Source organism: Prionailurus viverrinus, chromosome B2, assembly GCF_022837055.1.
Source record: "Prionailurus viverrinus isolate Anna chromosome B2, UM_Priviv_1.0, whole genome shotgun sequence".
NCBI classification, from domain to species: domain Eukaryota; kingdom Metazoa; phylum Chordata; class Mammalia; order Carnivora; family Felidae; genus Prionailurus; species Prionailurus viverrinus.
Genome location: NC_062565.1, coordinates 51,469,324 through 51,488,340, shown reverse-complemented (window position 1 = coordinate 51,488,340; position 19,017 = coordinate 51,469,324). Strand labels below are relative to the sequence as shown.

The 19,017-nt window shown below is 41.4% G+C and overlaps 1 protein-coding gene across 3 annotated transcripts in view; it reads right to left on the bottom strand.

Moving 5' to 3' along the window:
* LRRC1 (leucine rich repeat containing 1) overlaps nucleotides 1-19,017 on the bottom strand; it is a 134,017-nt gene that overhangs the window by 20,122 nt on the left and 94,878 nt on the right. For all 3 annotated transcript variants that reach the window (XM_047860254.1, XM_047860256.1, XM_047860255.1), the window contains exons 5-10: nucleotides 10,780-10,836; nucleotides 10,436-10,499; nucleotides 9,497-9,571; nucleotides 6,009-6,153; nucleotides 3,741-3,859; nucleotides 2,146-2,229 (exon numbers count right to left, since the gene is read on the bottom strand). In XM_047860254.1, the coding sequence (XP_047716210.1) occupies nucleotides 2,146-2,229; nucleotides 3,741-3,859; nucleotides 6,009-6,153; nucleotides 9,497-9,571; nucleotides 10,436-10,499; nucleotides 10,780-10,836 (544 nt within the window). The remainder of the gene's footprint in view (nucleotides 1-2,145; nucleotides 2,230-3,740; nucleotides 3,860-6,008; nucleotides 6,154-9,496; nucleotides 9,572-10,435; nucleotides 10,500-10,779; nucleotides 10,837-19,017) is intronic.

The following is a 19,017-nucleotide window of genomic DNA, read 5'->3' as shown; positions in this document are numbered from 1 at the left end:
ACCACAATTTCATAGAGAACAGATACCACGTGACAGCTAACTAAAATGCTTTGAAGCCAGGACTATTTTCACACCATGTTCACTTTCCACATTGTGAAAAGCTGTTCTAAGAGACTTACACAGACACACGACACGGCATGTGGTAGGCATAATCTCTGAACCCTGAGTGCAAGTTTCATTCTCAGAATGTAAAGAGGACGGAGGACGGATGCCGAAATGATAGCAATAATTTTACAAATAAAATGTTAAAGTTTTGTAAAGAATGTTCCTTCAAAAGAGAACCAGAAGAGAGGGACAGGGAAGACAGGCTGGGTGGAGAAGCTTACTGTGGATGGCCATTCAACTTCCAACCGCTCCCTTTGACACTGACTTTGAACGTGTTCCTAAAATGTATTAATTTTCTAACATGTCCACACTACAGATAGTTTCACCTTTCTTTACCAACTCAAGGGCACACCAATGAACAGGCTAGACAGAATCTGTATCACCTGAGTGGTCATGCTTTCTTGGCCTGTGCAAAAGCAGTGGGCTCACTGTCAGGACACATCTCTAGTGTCCAATCTACCAACTCCTAGCTATGTGAGGCTTGCTAAGGAAAAGTTTTCACTGGCCTCAGTTTCTTTATCTCTAAAATGAGAAAATTTCCCTCATGATCCCACCTGTTATGAAGATTCAGTGAGTTAACAAACATGAGAACTCTGGCTACAGTATGTGGCATTGAGAAAGCAAGAATTAAATCCTTCCTACTTCTCTGGCCACGTGACTATGGGTCTGGTCTATTACCCATTCAACAAGAGTAAAATCAACATTCAGAATATCAGCTCTGTGTTGTGGTTTATCACTGTGAGGTGGAAACCAAAATGTCTGATGAGCAAAATCTCTTATTTGTGGTCCAGCTTAGCAGAGATGTACTTAAATCTTTCTGCGGGGAACAGTTTCATTCAAGTGCTGGTGCTCACAGTAAGGGTGGGTCAGAATATGGCCGCATTTATAACAAATACTTGCCATGCTTCCCCTCAGGAATGTTGGCCGTCTTGCCCAGACAGATGACTGGGACAGTGAGGATACAGTGTGAAGATGAGGAAAGAGAAACCAGACCAAGTTCAGAAGGGCCCTAGGGAAATAAGAACCCCACAGGTTCTGGTTGGTGGGATGGCAGGTTTAAAATCATCCCAAGGGAGATGTAGGAAAGGGTCGAGACAGGAATAGGAAGGACACTCTGCCTGGGCAGGGATCATATCACACGATACCACACTTTTTCATGTGAGGCCTAGCAAAAGGGGGGGGCCCACCAACATTTGACAGGGGACAGAAGGGTGGCTGAAACGGGGTTTCAGGCTAACGGCTAACAAAAAAATCAACCTTGATACTCCTCATCTCCAAATTCTCCTAGTTCCAAATAGAAGGTAAGCCTTCTTGTTAAACATCACACTAAATACTTCTCTGTTGCATCTGCTCTGAATTTCCTTCTCATTCTCAGCATTTCCACCTCCCTTTCCAGAATTTACATGCCTCTAAGTCTGCACAACTACTCCCCACAGTGAATGGTGATGGTCTCTTCTCCTGGTTGGACCATTGGCAAAAACAAAAACAAACAAACAAACAAACAAACAAAAACACCTAAGAGTCTGGCTATAGCTTCCCATTCACATTCCTCTATGTGAATGCCTTTGTGAAGAGTTCATTCACTCTCACCTGGACATGAACACTGCCCAGTATCAGTCTCTGCCCAGTAAAAAGGTTGCATCAAGGTCCACCTTTATAATTCCAATGTCTTAGGAAGTGGTTTAATTTCACTTTAAACTCAGACCCAACGTCATCTACTTCCTCCTCTGCTAAACTCCCAAATGGTGTCACCATTCTCTATATGTCGAGTCAGAAACGTCAAATCTCCCTTTCTGGCACTTAAAATCCTATCAATTCACCTTTCTCAACAATGCTCAGAGTCATCTGGACCCACCTACTCTCTTTAATGTTACTGATGATTGCTCTTTGATACAACTCCTCCGACCACCTCTGTGCCCACAAATGAGAGTACGTAACATTTAAAAAGCACCACATTAAGTCTTTTAAAACATCTGATATTTCTGATCCATATATGCTGTTATTTCTTTGTAATTATTATTGTTTTTTTAAAGCACATACCTCTTTTGGTAAAGACACTAATTTATTTCTGTCTGCATTCAAGTTGCTCAACTTCTTAAGTTTTCCAATGCTCTTAGGTAAGGTCTGTTAAAATAACATTTTAATTATTAATTTATTTTCAGAGACGTGACTCACAGTAAAACAGATCTTCTCAAGGACTTAAAGAATATAATTTCATCCAACAAGAGACATAGCAGTTCTTCCTGAATATCAGACACATTAAAGCTCATTTGGAAGATGTACAATGAAATATTCTGCATATTTGTTAAAACAGGAATATGTTTCAATAAAATGAAGTCAAAGGGACAGACAGACCTGGGAACAGAGAAATACCTAGCAAAGAGGTAATGAATGTTCCTCAGTGTTAAACAATTTGCACCTCAAGATTCATCCCTTAACTATCTGCACCTTGGAGAACCACAGTGGGAGAATGGCTTGGATGACTGGAAGCCAGATGGCTAGGGGAAATCAGAAGAACCCTGAGCACGGGTGCCGTGAGTGGCACGGAGACAGCAGCATGGGAACAGGAACAAGGTGAGCAGGGTGGGAGGAGTGGGGTGCACAGAGAACTATAGGAGCCAGGCAGTACCCTGATGAAGGGGGGAGCTTCAACACTCTGATGCAAGCCAGGGGTGAATGAATACCATTTTTATAAGTGTTGTGATTACTATCTGTAAGCCTGAAACCACAAACTAGGATGGGAAGGTTAGGTCACTTCCACTACAGCCGCCAGAGGAGGCTGCCTGAGGAGAGATGTGGCCAGGCTCCCCCACCAGCTCTGTGTCCTACCCACTCATGCTTTTTCTGCTCTTTCCACCTCAAGAACATTACTTATACTTTTTATAAAAAAGGAGAAGAGAAGAGGAAAAAGAAGAAGGGTAAGTACGGTAGGAAATACAGGGATAAAATACAGGGAGAAAGGTAGGCAAGTAAACTGAAGCAAAAGCTGCAACAAGACGATGAAAAGAAGAGGAAAAGGAGAAGATGAAGTAATAAATGAGGGCCTGATGGAAAGCAGAGGAAGCGGCAGGAAGTGAGAGCAAGCGAGACTGCCCCTGGTAGGTGGTGTAGGCCAAAGCTCTGCCCTTGGTAGGAAGGGAAGTCTGGCCCAAGGCAGGGGCACTTGCAGCCACCTCCATCCCCAATTTCTAGGGCGGGGTAGGATCACAGACCCACACCCAGTCCTCCAGAGAGCACTCACACTAACCACCCCCCACCCCCTGGTCAACCACCGTTTTCTCCCCTTCTCTCTCTCTCTCTCTCTCTCTCTCTCTCTCTCCATTTACTCGAAGAGCCCTGAGAGAACGTTTGCTCTGGCGGTCCTCGGACACCATGGCAGAGGCATCAGTGGCTCATTCCTGCACCTCCCTGGAAACCTCTGTAAGGGGAGCTTAAATACCATTCTCTTCACTGAAGCAGGTTAAACGCCAATCATCTTTATGTCATGCATTTGCTTTACAAGTCCCTTTTTTAGATGTAACATGAGAAAAGTTCCATGTAGCCCACCCAAATTGTAAGTAGAATCTACCCATATAAGTCTTGACATATAGAAAGCACACTCTATGCATCCATTTGAACGTGCAAGCCACACTCACCAGGAGCCGGTTTTCTGTAAGAACTAATTCAGTGAGGCTTTCACAGTCTCCAACTGCTTCAGGCAACTGTGTGAGTCTGTTCTGATCCACTTTCAAGATAGACAGTTTCTTTAGTTTTCCTGGAAAAGCATTATTTCAACTCATTAGTTACAACTGTCTTCCTAACCATCACTTGGTATCTCTTATCTGCTGTTCTTTTTTGTTTTAAACACTTATTCATTTTTTTTCCTCACCCAACTTTTCACATTATGAAACCACATCATTCGCATTTAGATCACTAAAGGTTGAGAGTTAAATGTTATCAGAACATCAGAAACAGTCAGCAATTAGAAACAAATCGTTTTAAAAGTCATTACATAAAAATACTGTATCAAAGCCGGAAAATTTACAGAAAAACAACCAGCTAGCTCTTGATGCATCTTTAAGAACATGAAATGTATCATGTACAAAGGAGCGAGGCTTTCATTGTACTCCAAGAATCGTCCTCACCAAAAACAAAAAACAATACAGTTTATTCTATCACCTATGAATGAAAATGCCTCAGTGAAGATTCCTACAATGAAGTGTTTCTAGGTATGCAGAGGAAAATGGCAATCTTTGAAAAGCCACATGAAGAACTGAATGTATTTCACTCAGAGCATAAAGACTAGACTTTCTGGCGATGCCCGCAGGCCATGGAAAAGAAGAATGGAGTGACCACAGCATCCTCAAAATCCCCACTGAGTGAAGGAAAGCCTAAAGCTTTTGGATTCTCATGTTCAACTATAACTCAAGGGAATGAAGCTACAAAGCAGACACCCTCACTATCTACTGAGAGAGGCTGGCATGATGCTACAGTCCCCAGTAAAATCAGAAAACAGCCTGTATTTTAAAAGAGACGTCAAGCCAGAGAAAGGGACATGTTGAAAAAATTAACCTGCCTTGTGTGTGGTCACAGAGCAAGGCAGGAGAACTAATGGATTCTTGAGCTCTTTATTTAGCATCATCAATAACCTACTAACACTGTCCCCAGAGGCTTTGCAACTGTTTTCACTGGCAGGAGAGGCACACTGAATTGAATCGATAGATCTCCCCCCAACGGAGTCTCCCTAACAGTTTTCTGGCAAGTGGTCTTGCAGCCTCTCTTTGAACACTTCAGTTGACAGGGTTCCCATCCCTTCACTAAGCAGCCCAAACTACTTTGTAGCCAGTATTTCTCTTAGATCTTTTCCTTGCGCTCACCTGAACTAGAAGATGTAACACATTGACCTCTCTTCTCCACAGCAGCCTTTCAAGTGCTTGAAGTCAGCCATCGGACACCTCCTACTTCCTATGCCAAGCAACTAAACGTCCCCAGTGCCTACAAACTGTTTGCGGGTGCCATGTATCACTCTCACCCAACATCTCTACCTAGAGTCAAAGTCCCCATCAATTTTCCAACCAGTCTGAAGCAAAAGACAATGTCTGTGTTCCTGCCAAGATGCTATTATCACTTACTGCTTTCATCTTGACCAAATAGCAGAAAGGAAGTGGTCCTCTGTCATATAGCTTCTCCAATTACTGAAAAACTTTCAGAAACTTCCCTTGATATTTTGAATAAAAGTCAAAAAAAAAAAAAAAAGGTCAAAGACAGCAAGCCTATGTTAACTATTTGGTTAAAGGTAGTTTCTTACAAGTTCTAAGTGGCTTTGCTATGGTGGAGCTCCTGGTCTGTGTCTGTTTATATCCTCTCTGCGTTTATTTTCTCAAGCTGAACTGCATGCCTTTATGGTAAAGGAAACGTCTGGACTAATTTCTTTTTAAAGGAAACAGCATAGGACGGTTAAAGGAAAAGATTATTCTCAAAGAACTATAAAAGGCTCAACCCAAGCACACCATTCTTCCCTAGGTCGTGCATAAGGTCAGGGTTACTTTCTCATAAACTGTTAGGGTGCTCACGGAGAAATCTCTCAGTGACTGCTCACATGCCTGAAATATATTCTATTATTCAGACTAATCTCCACGGAAATCACTGAAAGGAGATGTGGGTGAAATAGATGAGTTCACACTTAGAAGTAACAACAGGTACAACTGTTACCAAACCAGGAGGACAGAAATACCTGCATACTGAGAAACTTCAATTGTATTGAACATTCTTTGCATTCCTTCTTTAAGAACAAATAAACAAGGAGACTAAAGGACTCCCATCCCCAGCATCTGAGAGTGGTGACCAAAGGATCAAAGGAGTGAGTCCCACAGGCTCAAGAAAACAGCCAACATCTTTAGAAGGCAATTCCTTTCAATACTTACCGATGCCATCCGGAATCATTTCTAGTAAGTTCTGGGAAATGACTAAATCTGTTAACGAAGTCAGGCCACTGATTTCTTCAGGAAGTCTCTCCAACCTGTTTTCAGAGACATCTAAGCACAGCAGATTCTTCAGATTTCCTATTTCCTACACCAGTGACACAGAAAAAGAGACTCATGCTTCACCCTGCTACAGTACAGAGGAATTTCTTACAGGGATTTTTCATAGTCAATTCCCAAAGCAGTGCTGAGGATGTTTCCTTAGTGTTTATCTATAGGAGGAGGCTGGAGTGAATTTCCAGACCCCCTTCCAATGAAAACGGGAAGCTGTATCAATCACAGACACGGAGCTGGGAGGGATGCCAAGCTCCCCAACTTCAGGCAGGCAAGGAATCATTCTCACTTAACAGATGAAGAGACTGGCACCAAGAGAGGACAAATGACTGTAGGGTAACATAATTTAAAAAAAACAAAAGGGGGGGGCGCCTGGGTGGCGCAGTCGGTTAAGCGTCCGACTTCAGCCAGGTCACGATCTCGTGGTCCGTGAGTTCGAGCCCCGCGTCAGGCTCTGGGCTGATGGCTCAGAGCCTGGAGCCTGTTTCCGATTCTGTGTCTCCCTCTCTCTCTGCCCCTCCCCCGTCCATGCTCTGTCTCTCTCTGTCCCAAAAATAAATAAATGTTGAAAAAAAATTAAAAAAACAAAACAAAACAAAACAAAAGGAGTCTGGAATCCAGTTCTTCAGGTTTAGAATCAATCCCTTGGGTAAGCAGCTTAGAATTCGGGGTGACCCTGAGATTTTCTCTGTTAAGGGACCATCTCCTTTTTATCTCCCATGACCAGTAGTACCTGTTACAACAAACATCAATGTGACTGCACCCCGGCAATACTGGGGCCTCCAGACCCACTGACACCTTCACCATTGACAGAAGACAGAAGCAAGCGTACTGCTTTCAGAGACAACAGGCCATCCAAGGAGTGGAGAAAGAACCTCAAGGAGTCCAGTGTTCTGTTCAAGAGGTATCTTACCTTCCATTCACAAAATACATATTTTCTCTTTTATAACGGCCTCCACTTTTCCGGTCCCATTGCCACTACATTAAATTCCCCCTCTCACCTAGACAGTTAGCTCCAACCGTGAGACACTCCCTGTCCACGTCTGGGCTATAGACTGTTGTTTCCACATTTCCCTCCTGGAAACGCAGCTAGCTCTAAGCATGTAATCATACCACCCTTCCACTAAAAAAATTAAGATGCCTAGTGGCTCCTTGATGCCTACATGAGTACAAATCCTTCAATCTATACTTAATTTGGTCTGATCTACTTTTTCCAGTTCCTCTCCTACCTAATACACATCCTCTGAACCCGCCCCTGTAATTCCTGTCTGGAGGAAACCACACTGCATTTCTATTGATTTCAGGCCTGACCCTTGACATTGTTCTACCTTTTCATTAACTCCTCTTAACAATGTTTTGCATTGACAATAGGAAATGACAATAGGAAAATAATTCCGATTATTTAGACTATCTGATGCGTTGAGTCCTGGTTTAATAGAAGTTTCTTTTTAAAAAAAATTTTAATGTGTATTTATTTTTGAGAGAGAAGGAGAGACAGAGCATGAGCAGGGGAGAGACAGAGAGAGAGGGAGACACAGAATCTGAAGCAAGCGACAGGTTCCAAGCTGTCAGCACAAAGCCTGATGCAGGGCTCAAACCCACGAATCACAAGCTCATGACCTGAGCCAAAGTTGAATTTTTAACTGACTGAGCCACCCAGGTGTCCCAACAGAAGTTTCTAAAGAAGGATGAATGAGATGTTTAACCATTTACAACAAGATCATTGGAGTTCTAATTTGTGTTCAAGATGTGGCATTTTGTACACAATCATTTACACACATATGTACACACATACATTCTTTCCCCATCATGTCCCAGAGCTGGTCTGTTACTTTCCTGATAACCTCATGGTATTTTTATTCCCCATCCTCTGACTCCCAAAGTAACTGGAATTCTCTCAACCAGGATTTTGCATGATTTCCTAGAGAAATCTCTGTATTAATCAAACCTTCAGTTGCTAACCGGTCTCCTTTCCTCAAACGCAGCAAAACCTCAAAAACAGACTCCAATTAGTTACTTACTTCCCTTAGTTGTGCGGTCATAGTAAGTCCAGTGCTATAAAACTACAACCATACCACAGAACTGAGTACTTTCTCCTAGTGTCAGACTCCATGCATTAATACAGCATTCCTCATGAAGTGCACAGCCCCGTCACACCTGCTTCACATGACTGAGCAGACACCTAAGCATCTGATTGGCTTTAAACTATCGGCACCTTGGGGTGCCTGGGTGGCTCAGTAGTTTAAGCGTCCGACTCTTGATTTTGGCTCAGGTTATTATCTCACAGTCGTGATATCAAGCCCTACAGTGGGCTCTGTGCTGGGCGTGAAGGCTGCTTAAGATTCTCTCTCTCTCTCTCTCTCTCTCTCTCTCTCTCTCTCAAACACATAAAATATCAGCACCTAAACCATCATGAAATATACCCGGACTTTAAAGACTGGCTGTAAGAGGGGTGCCTGGGTGGCTTAGTCAGTTGGGATCTGACTTTGGCTCAGGTCATGATCTTGCTGTCTGGGAGTTCAAGCCCCGCATCAGGTTCTGTGCTAACAGCTTAGAGCCTGAAGCCTGCTTCAGATTCTGTGTCTCCCTCTCTCTCTGCCCCTCCCCTGCTCACACTCTGTCTATCTCAACAACAAAAAAAAAAAAAAAAAAAAAAGACTGGCTATAAGATATATCCAAGAACAAATTTCAGTAATACAATTAAATTATTAAATTAAATAAGGGGAAAAAGCTTGTTTTTTATTGCTGCACTTGTTGGTTTACATTTCTTTCTCATGTAACCAGAAGGCAAGACTGCTTATTAGGGCTCCACAAGGGGACTATGTATTTAGAAATCCACGTAAGACTCCATTTCATTTGGAACATGGTTCTTACATTTGGTAATAGTAGGAACTTGAACACCCTGATATACCAGCTAAACCATAAGCATTATTTGCAAAAAAATTTAAATAAAAGCTTTTAACATTTCTTTAAGATCAACTATTACAGTACAGAATGTGGTCACAATCATCCCAAAGCATTTGGCACATCACAATGAGTGGCCGAAATGGATACCATCAAGAATCAGGGGTCCTGATAATTTACAAATTTACTGGGCTTGAGGTAGGCCACATGGGGAGCAAGGATGAAATAAAATACAGACTTCACAAACTAAAGGATACATTTGCTATCTTTAGAAATCATGGGTTGAGGCTTTGATTTTTCTATGGCAGTGTAGCGTGAGTGCTCAATATATTTTTCCAAATGTGCTTTTTCAACCATTGTTTCTGGTTTTCAAGATCCCTCTTCTAGAAAATCTCATGCAGAAGCAGGGAATGCATGAGTGGTGGTTGTGGTTGTTTATTATTTGGAGGAAACAATGTAAAACTACCACTTACCTGAGGTAATTCTGACAGTTGATTTCCATCCAACCAGAGATCCTTTAGATGTAAGAGAGCTCCAATTGATTCTGGCTGAAACAAAAAAAATAATGTTATGGTAACAAAGATCCAATGTTTATTACTCTTCCACTCAGAAAGAATCCTACTTCAACAGTCAATAAATGGGTACCATAGAGGAGGTTAGTTGGTACTTCTCCAATACAAGTCCCCCATCCTTCAAACACTCCCAAAACTCACCAAGAATGCTGGTGGGAGGCACCTGGGTGGCTCAGTGGGTTAAGTGTCCAACTCCTGATTTCAGCTCAGGTCATGATCTTATGGTTCATGGGATGGAGCCCCATGTCGGGCTCTGTTCTGACAGCACAGGGCTTGCTTGGGATTCTCTCTTACTCCCTCTCTCTCTGCCCCTCCCCCACTTGTGCTCGCTCGCATGCTCGCTTGCTCTCTCTCTCTCAAAATAAATAAATAAACTTAAAAAAAAAAAAGAGGGGCGCCTGGGTGGCGCAGTCGGTTAAGCGTCCGACTTCAGCCAGGTCACGATCTCGCGGTCCGGGAGTTCGAGCCCCGCGTCAGGCTCTAGGCTGATGGCTCAGAGCCTGGAGCCTGCTTCCGATTCTGTGTCTCCCTCTCTCTCTGCCCCTCCCCTGTTCATGCTCTATCTCTCTCTGTCCCCCAAAAAAATAAATAAACGTTGAAAAAAAGAAAAAAAAAAAAAAAAAAAAAGAATGCCGGTAGTTTCCACTGACACGCATCACATCTAATACTGACCCTCCCCACCCCCACATAATTCTCAACCTGTGTGTGAACTGGAACACATTCTCTAGTATTGCCAAGCTGTGTCTGTGGAAATATATCCCTACAGATCTCCCCTGAAGTATATTTTGATCATATCTGAGGACAAAATTAAATCTAAATCTCTCATTAATACAGACTTACCAAATTATATATTTCATTGTTTCCTAAATCAAGTTCTTCTAGTCTCCGCAGCTGGGTAAGAGAGCTATTTAAAAAAAGAAATAAAGGAACTCTTAGAGAGTATTTAGAAATGCTGAGCAATACAGTATCCCTCACTTGGACTAGTTTCCAAAAATAAGACTCATTTGGATTGCATGGCAGTAGATATTACCAAGGAAAAACTAGTAAGGGAAGGCAGGCATCTCCCAAACTTTCCACAGAATCTCCTTGTGACAAAGTATTGTAATACTTTTTTTTTTTTTTTTTGATACATGAAGAAATTCATTTAGTACAAAATCCCCTCTTATCTTCCCCATAAGACTCACTCAGGAAGATATGTGAGAAGATTCTCTCTCAGTTCCAGGGAAGCCAGGTTATAAAGACTAGAAATGAACAGAAGAAAAACATATAAGGAAAATTCCTAAGATTCTTCTTCCCATTCTCCTTCCCCATACATACACTCCACAAGTAGCAATGCTTAATAAAACCTTCTATGTCACGTCTTCCCAGGAGGAAAAATATCTATAACCAGTACCTGTAAATCCCATTAAAAAGCATATTCTCTACTCCCAGATTTTAATATTAAAATAAAAAGAGTAGCATCATCAATGTAAGGCACCCTCGTTTAAATACTTGTACATTTGATATGTGAAAAAAAAAAAACTCACTAGTCATTAAAGACAGTCACACCCAGGACCAAGATAGAAGTCGAATATGTGCTTCCAGACTCCAGAATGTCAAAAATGTGCCGTTACCATAAAAACAGTAGTGCCTTTAATCTCACAAAGGTCAGTGCCCTTCCTCCAAACATTAGTAAAAGACCATCCCTGTTTGAAAGCAGTGGGCCTCTAGGTCCAGAGGGCCCACGTGCTCTACTTAAGATCACAAGTTCACAGAGCACCAGGAAGCAACACTATGGAAATGACAGCCATTTAAATGCATCAGGGATAGGGTAATAGCGCACCTCACATGGTGCCTGGAACACAAGGCTGATTCAGTAAATGGGAGCTGTAATAGTGCTGCTTTTATTCTTACTAAACCCCAGAAAGTGGCGCTCTCTTCTGCAGACTCTCCAGCCTCTCGGGTGTAATCCACGCCTATTAGGAACATGGTGCAAGGAGACAGATGTTTTCCTCTAACACTGATTATCTGGGTCGAACCTTCCCAGGCAGTGGCAATTCCGCAGCACCAGAAACCTCACACACCCAGGGGACATCAGCGCTGGCACATGTTACCGATTCAGTGATTCAGAAGGTGGACGATTCGTCTATTACCCCACCAGGCACCACACCAAGCAAAAATTCAAGCTGTTGCTCACATCACCACAGTCACTGTCCAGATTTGGAGGACTTTTATGCGTGAGCGCACAGAACACAAGGAGTCAAACGTTATGCCGACACTCTAATCTGCCTTAATCCTCCACTCTCCTTCCAATGTTAAAAGCCAGAGTCACGGGTACTAACAAAGCTGGTTTCATAACATCAGAAAATGTAAATTTGATTGGCAGAGTGTATGTACATATTTAAAGACTGTTTGCCTGAAAATGTATCTTAACTCTGTGATGAAATGCACACATTCTGTATCTTCTTCAATTTTAGAAAATGGAATATTTTTCACAGAGTGGAAGCAAACAAAACTCTTCACAATATATTTTTTAATCAAAATCCCTACTAATAATTATAATTTAATACCAACATTGCTAAAAGAAATGTAGGCTGATGGGAAGATTAAGCAATGTAGTTTTACTTTCCATGGGCCGAGTGTTCACACGGAAGGAACGAGAACGGGAAGGGTGGGGGTGGGGGGGAGAAGGAACCAGCCAGGATCTATTTCCAAAAGCAACCTGTGGATGAGGATGATAAGTACATTTTTAAAGTCTCAGTAAAAGCAAAATAAAACAGGGCTTTGCTTTTAGTTTCCATGTAATTCGTGGCCAGTTTTATCAGGGAGGTGGGAGTCATTTGGCTATTTTCACATTTATATTTTAACAATCACTGATGAATTGACATTTTATCTACTCCACATTCATTACTTTCATGCCAATTTCGATGCACTAAAGACATACACTAACAAAGGAGGAAAAAGTCCTTTGCTTTATGAACGTTACCAGCAGGCACCTTCGAACGCATCTTTAAAAGCAGGGTTTGTTTTTTTTTCTAATGTACCATTTTTCATTTTTTTAAATTTAGTTTTGAGAGAGAGAGAGAGAGAGAGAGAGAGAGAGAGAGAACAAGCAGGGGAGGTGCAGAGAGAGAAGGAGACACAGAATCCAAAGCAGGCTTCAGGGTCTGAGCTGTCAGCACAGAGCCAGACATGTGGCTCAAACTCACTAACTGTGAGATCATGACCTAAGCCAATGTTGGATGCTTAACTAACTGAGCCACCCAGGCACCCCTGAAGGCAGTTTTATGCAGGCCTTGAAGTGTTGTGCCAAGGTCTGTAGCTTGGGCCCGAGGCCTCCTGCCTGACCCCGACCACCCCTCCTGCTCCTCTGGCAGGAGGCATGCACCCACAGGGGCTCCTGGGCTCCTCACACACACCACCTCTTCATTAGAAACAACCCAGCTTGGTGGCGACACATCCATGACAACAATCAGGAAAGTGACGCTTTGTATGAGTTCCATTAGAAAGTGGCAAAGGCATAATTCAAGTGTGGTGGGAAGCCAAAACTCCCACCCTCACCCTCCACTGCCTTGAGGCAACTCGGGGACTCTCCATTCCCTTCTTTATGATTTAAGTTTTAAAAGCACCTATCAATATGGGGCAAAGAGGCAAGTCTTACCTTCTTAGCCATATCAAGGACACAAGGATTTTTGTTGGTTTATGTCATTTTAAAAATAGGACACACATTTTTAAGTTATCTTTATATTTTGTCTTGAGGGTCAAAGGCATAGGCCACAGTCACTAAGAGCACATAATGCTTGAACAAAAACACTGTGAAAATGCCAGCAGACTTTTGGACATACAATTCTTGATAATGTCATGTTAATGTTCCCACTGCTACCATGCTAGCACCCAAGTAAAACATCCTGTTAACTGAAAAGGTTCTAACTCCAGAACTTCTCAGTTTCCACTGTTTTTGGATAGTAGGGAAAATGGGAACGTATGGGTCTTAACAGCAGCAAAAAACACCATATTTCTGTAACCTTTCAAAATTCAAAAATGCATTTAAAATGAAGTAAATAAAGCAAGAGCCTTTCTGAGGGAATACTTCCCCATAACTTTAAACTATTTAAAACGAAGGAACTCGGACATTACAATAAAGCTCTAGGGACCCAGCAGTGAAAGGGCGAGTCTGGAAAGAGCACACAGAGTCGGGGAGGTAAAAGTGTGAGGCCCAGGCTCCAGTCCTGGCCTGTTCCCTCCCTAAGTAGTAGCTGGATTGCTCGACTCAAGTGCTTTACCACTCTATCCCAAGTTCTCTTAAAATAAACATAGTCATATCTACTATGGCAATTAGGGCATAATGTATTTTCCCTTCAAGTCCAGTGAGCCACTTTTGTCCCTCATTTCCCTGAGATAGCCCCTATCCCTATGCATAGTTAGGTACCTTACGAGTGGGCATGCCCTGAGTCAGGTTCTTCTGAGAGACTGCTCCAGAATGCTATTTTTTTTAATTTAAAAAACATTTTCTAATGTTTATTTATATTTGGGGGGGGGGGTAAGGGCAGGGAGAGACAGAGACAGATTCCAAAGCAGGCTCCAGGCTCTGAGCTGTCAGCACAGAGCCCAACGTGGGGCTCAAACCCACGAACCATAAGATCATGACCTGAGCCCAAGTCAGACACTTAACTGACTGAGCCACCCAGGTGCCTGTGCACAGGATGCTATTAATCATCCCCATTGCAGAGGACTCCTTGAGGGCAGGTCCCACGGATGGTGAGCTGCTGGCATCAGCCAACTCTTACAAAGACCAAAGTTGGCTAGTCCCGGAGCAAGTGCGGAATCCTACCAGCCCGCTCCAAAAGGCAGTTCTCCAAACTCTTCTAAGGAGAGCTGACATAAAACGAGACCTGCCTGAACGCAGATTTAGACCAGAGAAATTAATACAAAACTGAGTAAATGAATGAATGATCTCCCTTCTTACTCTTTCAGAATACAGGATCTTCCATCCAGACTTCAGGATACTGCCTTTCCCATCAAGGCAACCTATTCAATGTAGCACAAACATCTCTACATCTCTTACAGCACCTAAAAAAAACCAAAACCAAACAAAACAAAAAACAACCAACATGCTTTGCCAAGCACTGGGCTAGGGGATTCGAACTCAGTTCTGTCCATTTCTGAGACCAGGCTCTTAATCACCAGGCCAAGAGAAATAAGGAGGCTCAAACTCCATGTGCATTTATCAGCCATTTCAGTTAAAACATGATTATCACAGAGGAAAAAGAAAGCATCGGGTGTTTCTGATACATTTACAAATGTGAGAAAATAAGACACTTGAGAGGCAATATGAGAATTACTGGTCTTGAACACTTTGACTACTAATAATGGCATCTGCAGCTTACTGTAGGACAGAAACTGTTGTAAGTGCTTTACAAGATTCAGCTTTGTGGATGAGAAAACTAAGGCATGGAGAGGGAACCTGAACACGGTCTCACACAAATGAGAAGGGGCAAGGCCAGGATTTACCAGGGAATCTGAATTTTTATTGCTATCTCCTGCTGTCCTTCACTCTTGAGTCGGCTTTGTGAACAGCTAATACGATGAAATACATAATGTAAACCAAAGTATTCAACAGTAAGTTTTCCTCCCATATTCCTCCCTCATCTATCTAGTTTCCCACCACTGAGACCCTTCTCGCTGGAAATAACCCCTTTTTGTTAGTTACCTATGTATTCATCCAGAGTTTTCTTTTCATGCCAAGACAAGGAGATACCCTCCCCCTTTGCACATACAAGTTATCTCACACACGTCTAGCACTGTGCTTTCCTCACACAGATTTTTGTCTTACTTATTATTTGTACACATCAGTACTTTTTTTCTTTTAAATAATTGCATGGTATCTCACTTCTATATACACCTTAACTTTTTAAACCATTCCCTCATTCACAGATACTTCACCCTTCAATTTTAGTATCTGGCAAATTAAATTTTTGTGTAATACTGTTAGACTGACCTCATCCTCCTCCTACAAAAATATGAGTTCTATTCTCCCTATAACTCCCACCATTTCTATCCCCAAATGGGGTAAAACAAAATAACAAAAACCAACTTAACAAGCTCTCACAGAAAAAGAGTATGCTTAAAGCATTTCTTCTCAACACACTAGTACTTAATGGTTTACAAAGTTCATGATAACAGGCACAAAAGTTACACTCTTTTATAAGTCAGAATGTAGGCCAACTGTATTTTTAGGATTCTATTTCAGGGACTGGATGAGTGGTTACTTTAAAGAATTTACATCTGTTCTCCACTATATTTTAAAAATCCCCTTTTAATCCACTAAGACTTTTTTTTTTTTTTTCATTTTTGGTGGTCACAATCATTTAGAAAGTAAAGAATAAAATAAATTCAAGTAGCCCAAACAAATGGCAGTACACTATGAAACCATTAAAATACAAAATGTACCAACATTGATGGCAATAACATTTGACTGGAGAAAAATCAACATTATTCAGGACAGGGAAAGTTGCTTACACATTTGTAAAATTTCTGCTTTCTTAGTACCAAATTAGGACTTAAGAAATCTCTGGTAACAAATTTCCTTATGGTGGCTTTGCTCTAGAAACTTTTCTAAAAACCTTTTTGTTTTTGAAATAAACATTTTATAGGAATTCCTAGGCCTCAAAAGAGAGCAGTGAATATGGTAATAGTTTTCATAATGAAGATGTGTTCCTTACAGGCAGCACGCACTAACACAATATGGAGAAGCAGCCTGGCACTAGGCCCGATTAGCAAGGGGCCACGTGGTCCACTTAGTTCAAGCCCACTCAAATTAAGGTCACCACTCCCAAGGGTAGCAGACAAACTCAGACCCACACGCTCTACTTCAATCTACCAGGGCCCATCTACTTGCTCTACTTCTGCTAACAAACTGTCATAATTAAATGTTTACTGATGACCATTTGGGGACTGGCAGCTGTGTTTCAGGCACTGTGCCAGTCGATTACATATATAGTCCTTCCCCTTTAAGAATGCTATTTTTTTGAGGAGGAAATTTAAACAGAGATGTTTGGATTCATTTAAACTTCTTTTCTTGTTTTTTTGACAGGTTTCTTTAATGGCCCAGGATAAGGAATCTCATGGAGACAGATACACAAAGTAAAGACAAAGGCCGCCAGAGGCTTCCCAGACTCCCCAAATTCTCCTTGATTTGCATTGGGGTTTTGTATCATCTCAGCCTTGCCCCCCACTCCTTGTTACCTGCAGGTCTTAGAGGCTGTGGCTGTGTGTACCCACCTGGTCACCAGGTATGAGTAACGGAGGCAAAATGACCTCAGCATGTTACTCATAGGCTACACTACAGAGTTACTTTCTGCCAGAACAAACTACGTCAGGCTCCCAGGTATAGTCTCATCCTTCAGCAAGACCAGGCTTCAAGTTGGCCTAAGATCCATCATCACTACCTAATTCTAGAAAACCATCATCCCCCAAAAGGAAATTCCATACCCATCAGAAGTTATTCCTTATCCTGACCCTCATCCCTAACCACTCCCCCCAGCCCCCGGCAGGTACTGGCAACCACTAATCCAATTTCTGTCTCTAGGCATTTGCCCATACTGGACATTTCATATGAAAGGAATCATACAATATGTGGCCTTTCCTCTCTGGTTTTTTTTACTTAACATGTTTTTAAGATTCATCCCGTTGTAGCATGTATCAGTATCCCCATTACTTTTTTGGCTAAGTATTTCATTATATGAATACACCATATTTTATTTATCAGTTCATCACTGATGGAAATTTCAGTTGTTTCCACCTCTTGGCTATTATGAATAATGCAGCTACAAAAATTCATGCACAGGTTTTTGTGTGGGCAGGTTTTAAATTCTCTTCCATACATATAACTAGGACTGGAACTCCTGGGTCATATGGCAACTATGTTCAACGTTTTGAGGAAGGACCTGCTCCCTCAAAAGAGGGGCTTCTTCATTTTACATTCCCACAACAGTGTATGACGGTTTGCAGTGTCTACACATCTTCACCAACATTTGTTATTGTTTTTGCTTTTTAAAAAATTTATATCCAAGTGAGTTAGCATATAGTACAATAATGATTTCAGGAGTAGAATCTGGTGATTCATCCCTTACAAATAACACCCAGTGCTCATCCCAATAAGGGGCTCCTTAATGCCCCTTGCCCTTTTACCTCACCCTCCACCCAAAACCACTCCGGCAACCCTCAGTTTGTTCTCTGTATTTAAGAGTCACTTATGTTTTGTCTCTCTCTCTGTTTTTGTATTATTTTTGTTTCCCTTCCCATATGTTCATCTGTTGTTGTTTTTTTTTAATTAGAGTTAGTGGGTCTGAAGTGATATCTCACTGTGGTTTTGATTTGTATTTATTTGATGACTAATGATGTTGAGCATCTTTTCATGTGCTTATTGGCCATTTGTATATCTTCTGTGGATAAATCTATTCAAATCCTTTGCCCATTTTTATTTCTTATTGGGTTGTCTTCTACTGTTGAGTTGTAAGAGTTCTTTATTCTGGATATGAGACTCTTATCAGATATATGATTTACAAATATATTCTCTCCCCTGTACATTGTCTTTTTACTTTTTTGATAGTGTGTACTTTGATGCACATAAGTCTTTAATTTTGATGAAGTCCAAATTTATCCATTTTTTCTTTTTTTTGTGTGGGCTAATAAACAACTGCCTAATCCAATGTCACAAAGATTTATCTCTAGGCTTTCTTATGAAAGTTTTAGTTCTTAGATTTAGGTCCCTGCTGCATTTATAGTTAGTTTTTGTATGTGGTGTGAGGTAGGGGTGTGACTTCATTCTTTCACATATGGATGGATATTCAGTTGTCCCAACAGCATCTATTGAAAAGATTATTCTTCCTCACTGAACTGTTTTGACTCTCCTATTAAAATCAATTAATCATCAATGCAAGGGTTTATCCTGAATTCCCAATTCTGTTCCAGTAAACTGTATGTCTATCTTTATGCCAGTGCCACACATCTTGATTATTGAAGCTGTGTAATTAAGTTTTGAAATGTGGCAGTGTGGATCCTCCAACTTTGCATGTCTTCTTTAAGACTGTTTTGGCTATTCTGGGTTTCTTATATCTCCATTCAAATTTTAGGATCAATTTGTCAATCCCTGCAGAAAAAAAAAAAACAGCTAGAATTTTGATGGAGACTGAGTTGAATCAACAGATTAATCTGGGGAGTATTGCTATCATAGTTATATTAAGTTTTCTAATCCATAAACACAGGATGTCTTTCCATTTATTTAGGTCATTTTTAACTTCTTTTAACAATGTTTTGTAGTTTGCAGTATATGGGTCTTACATTTCTTCTGTTAAATTTATTCCTAAGTATTTCATTATTTTTGGTGCTTTATAAAGGAAATTATTTTCTTCATTTCTTTTCTGGTTTGTTTAATGCTACTA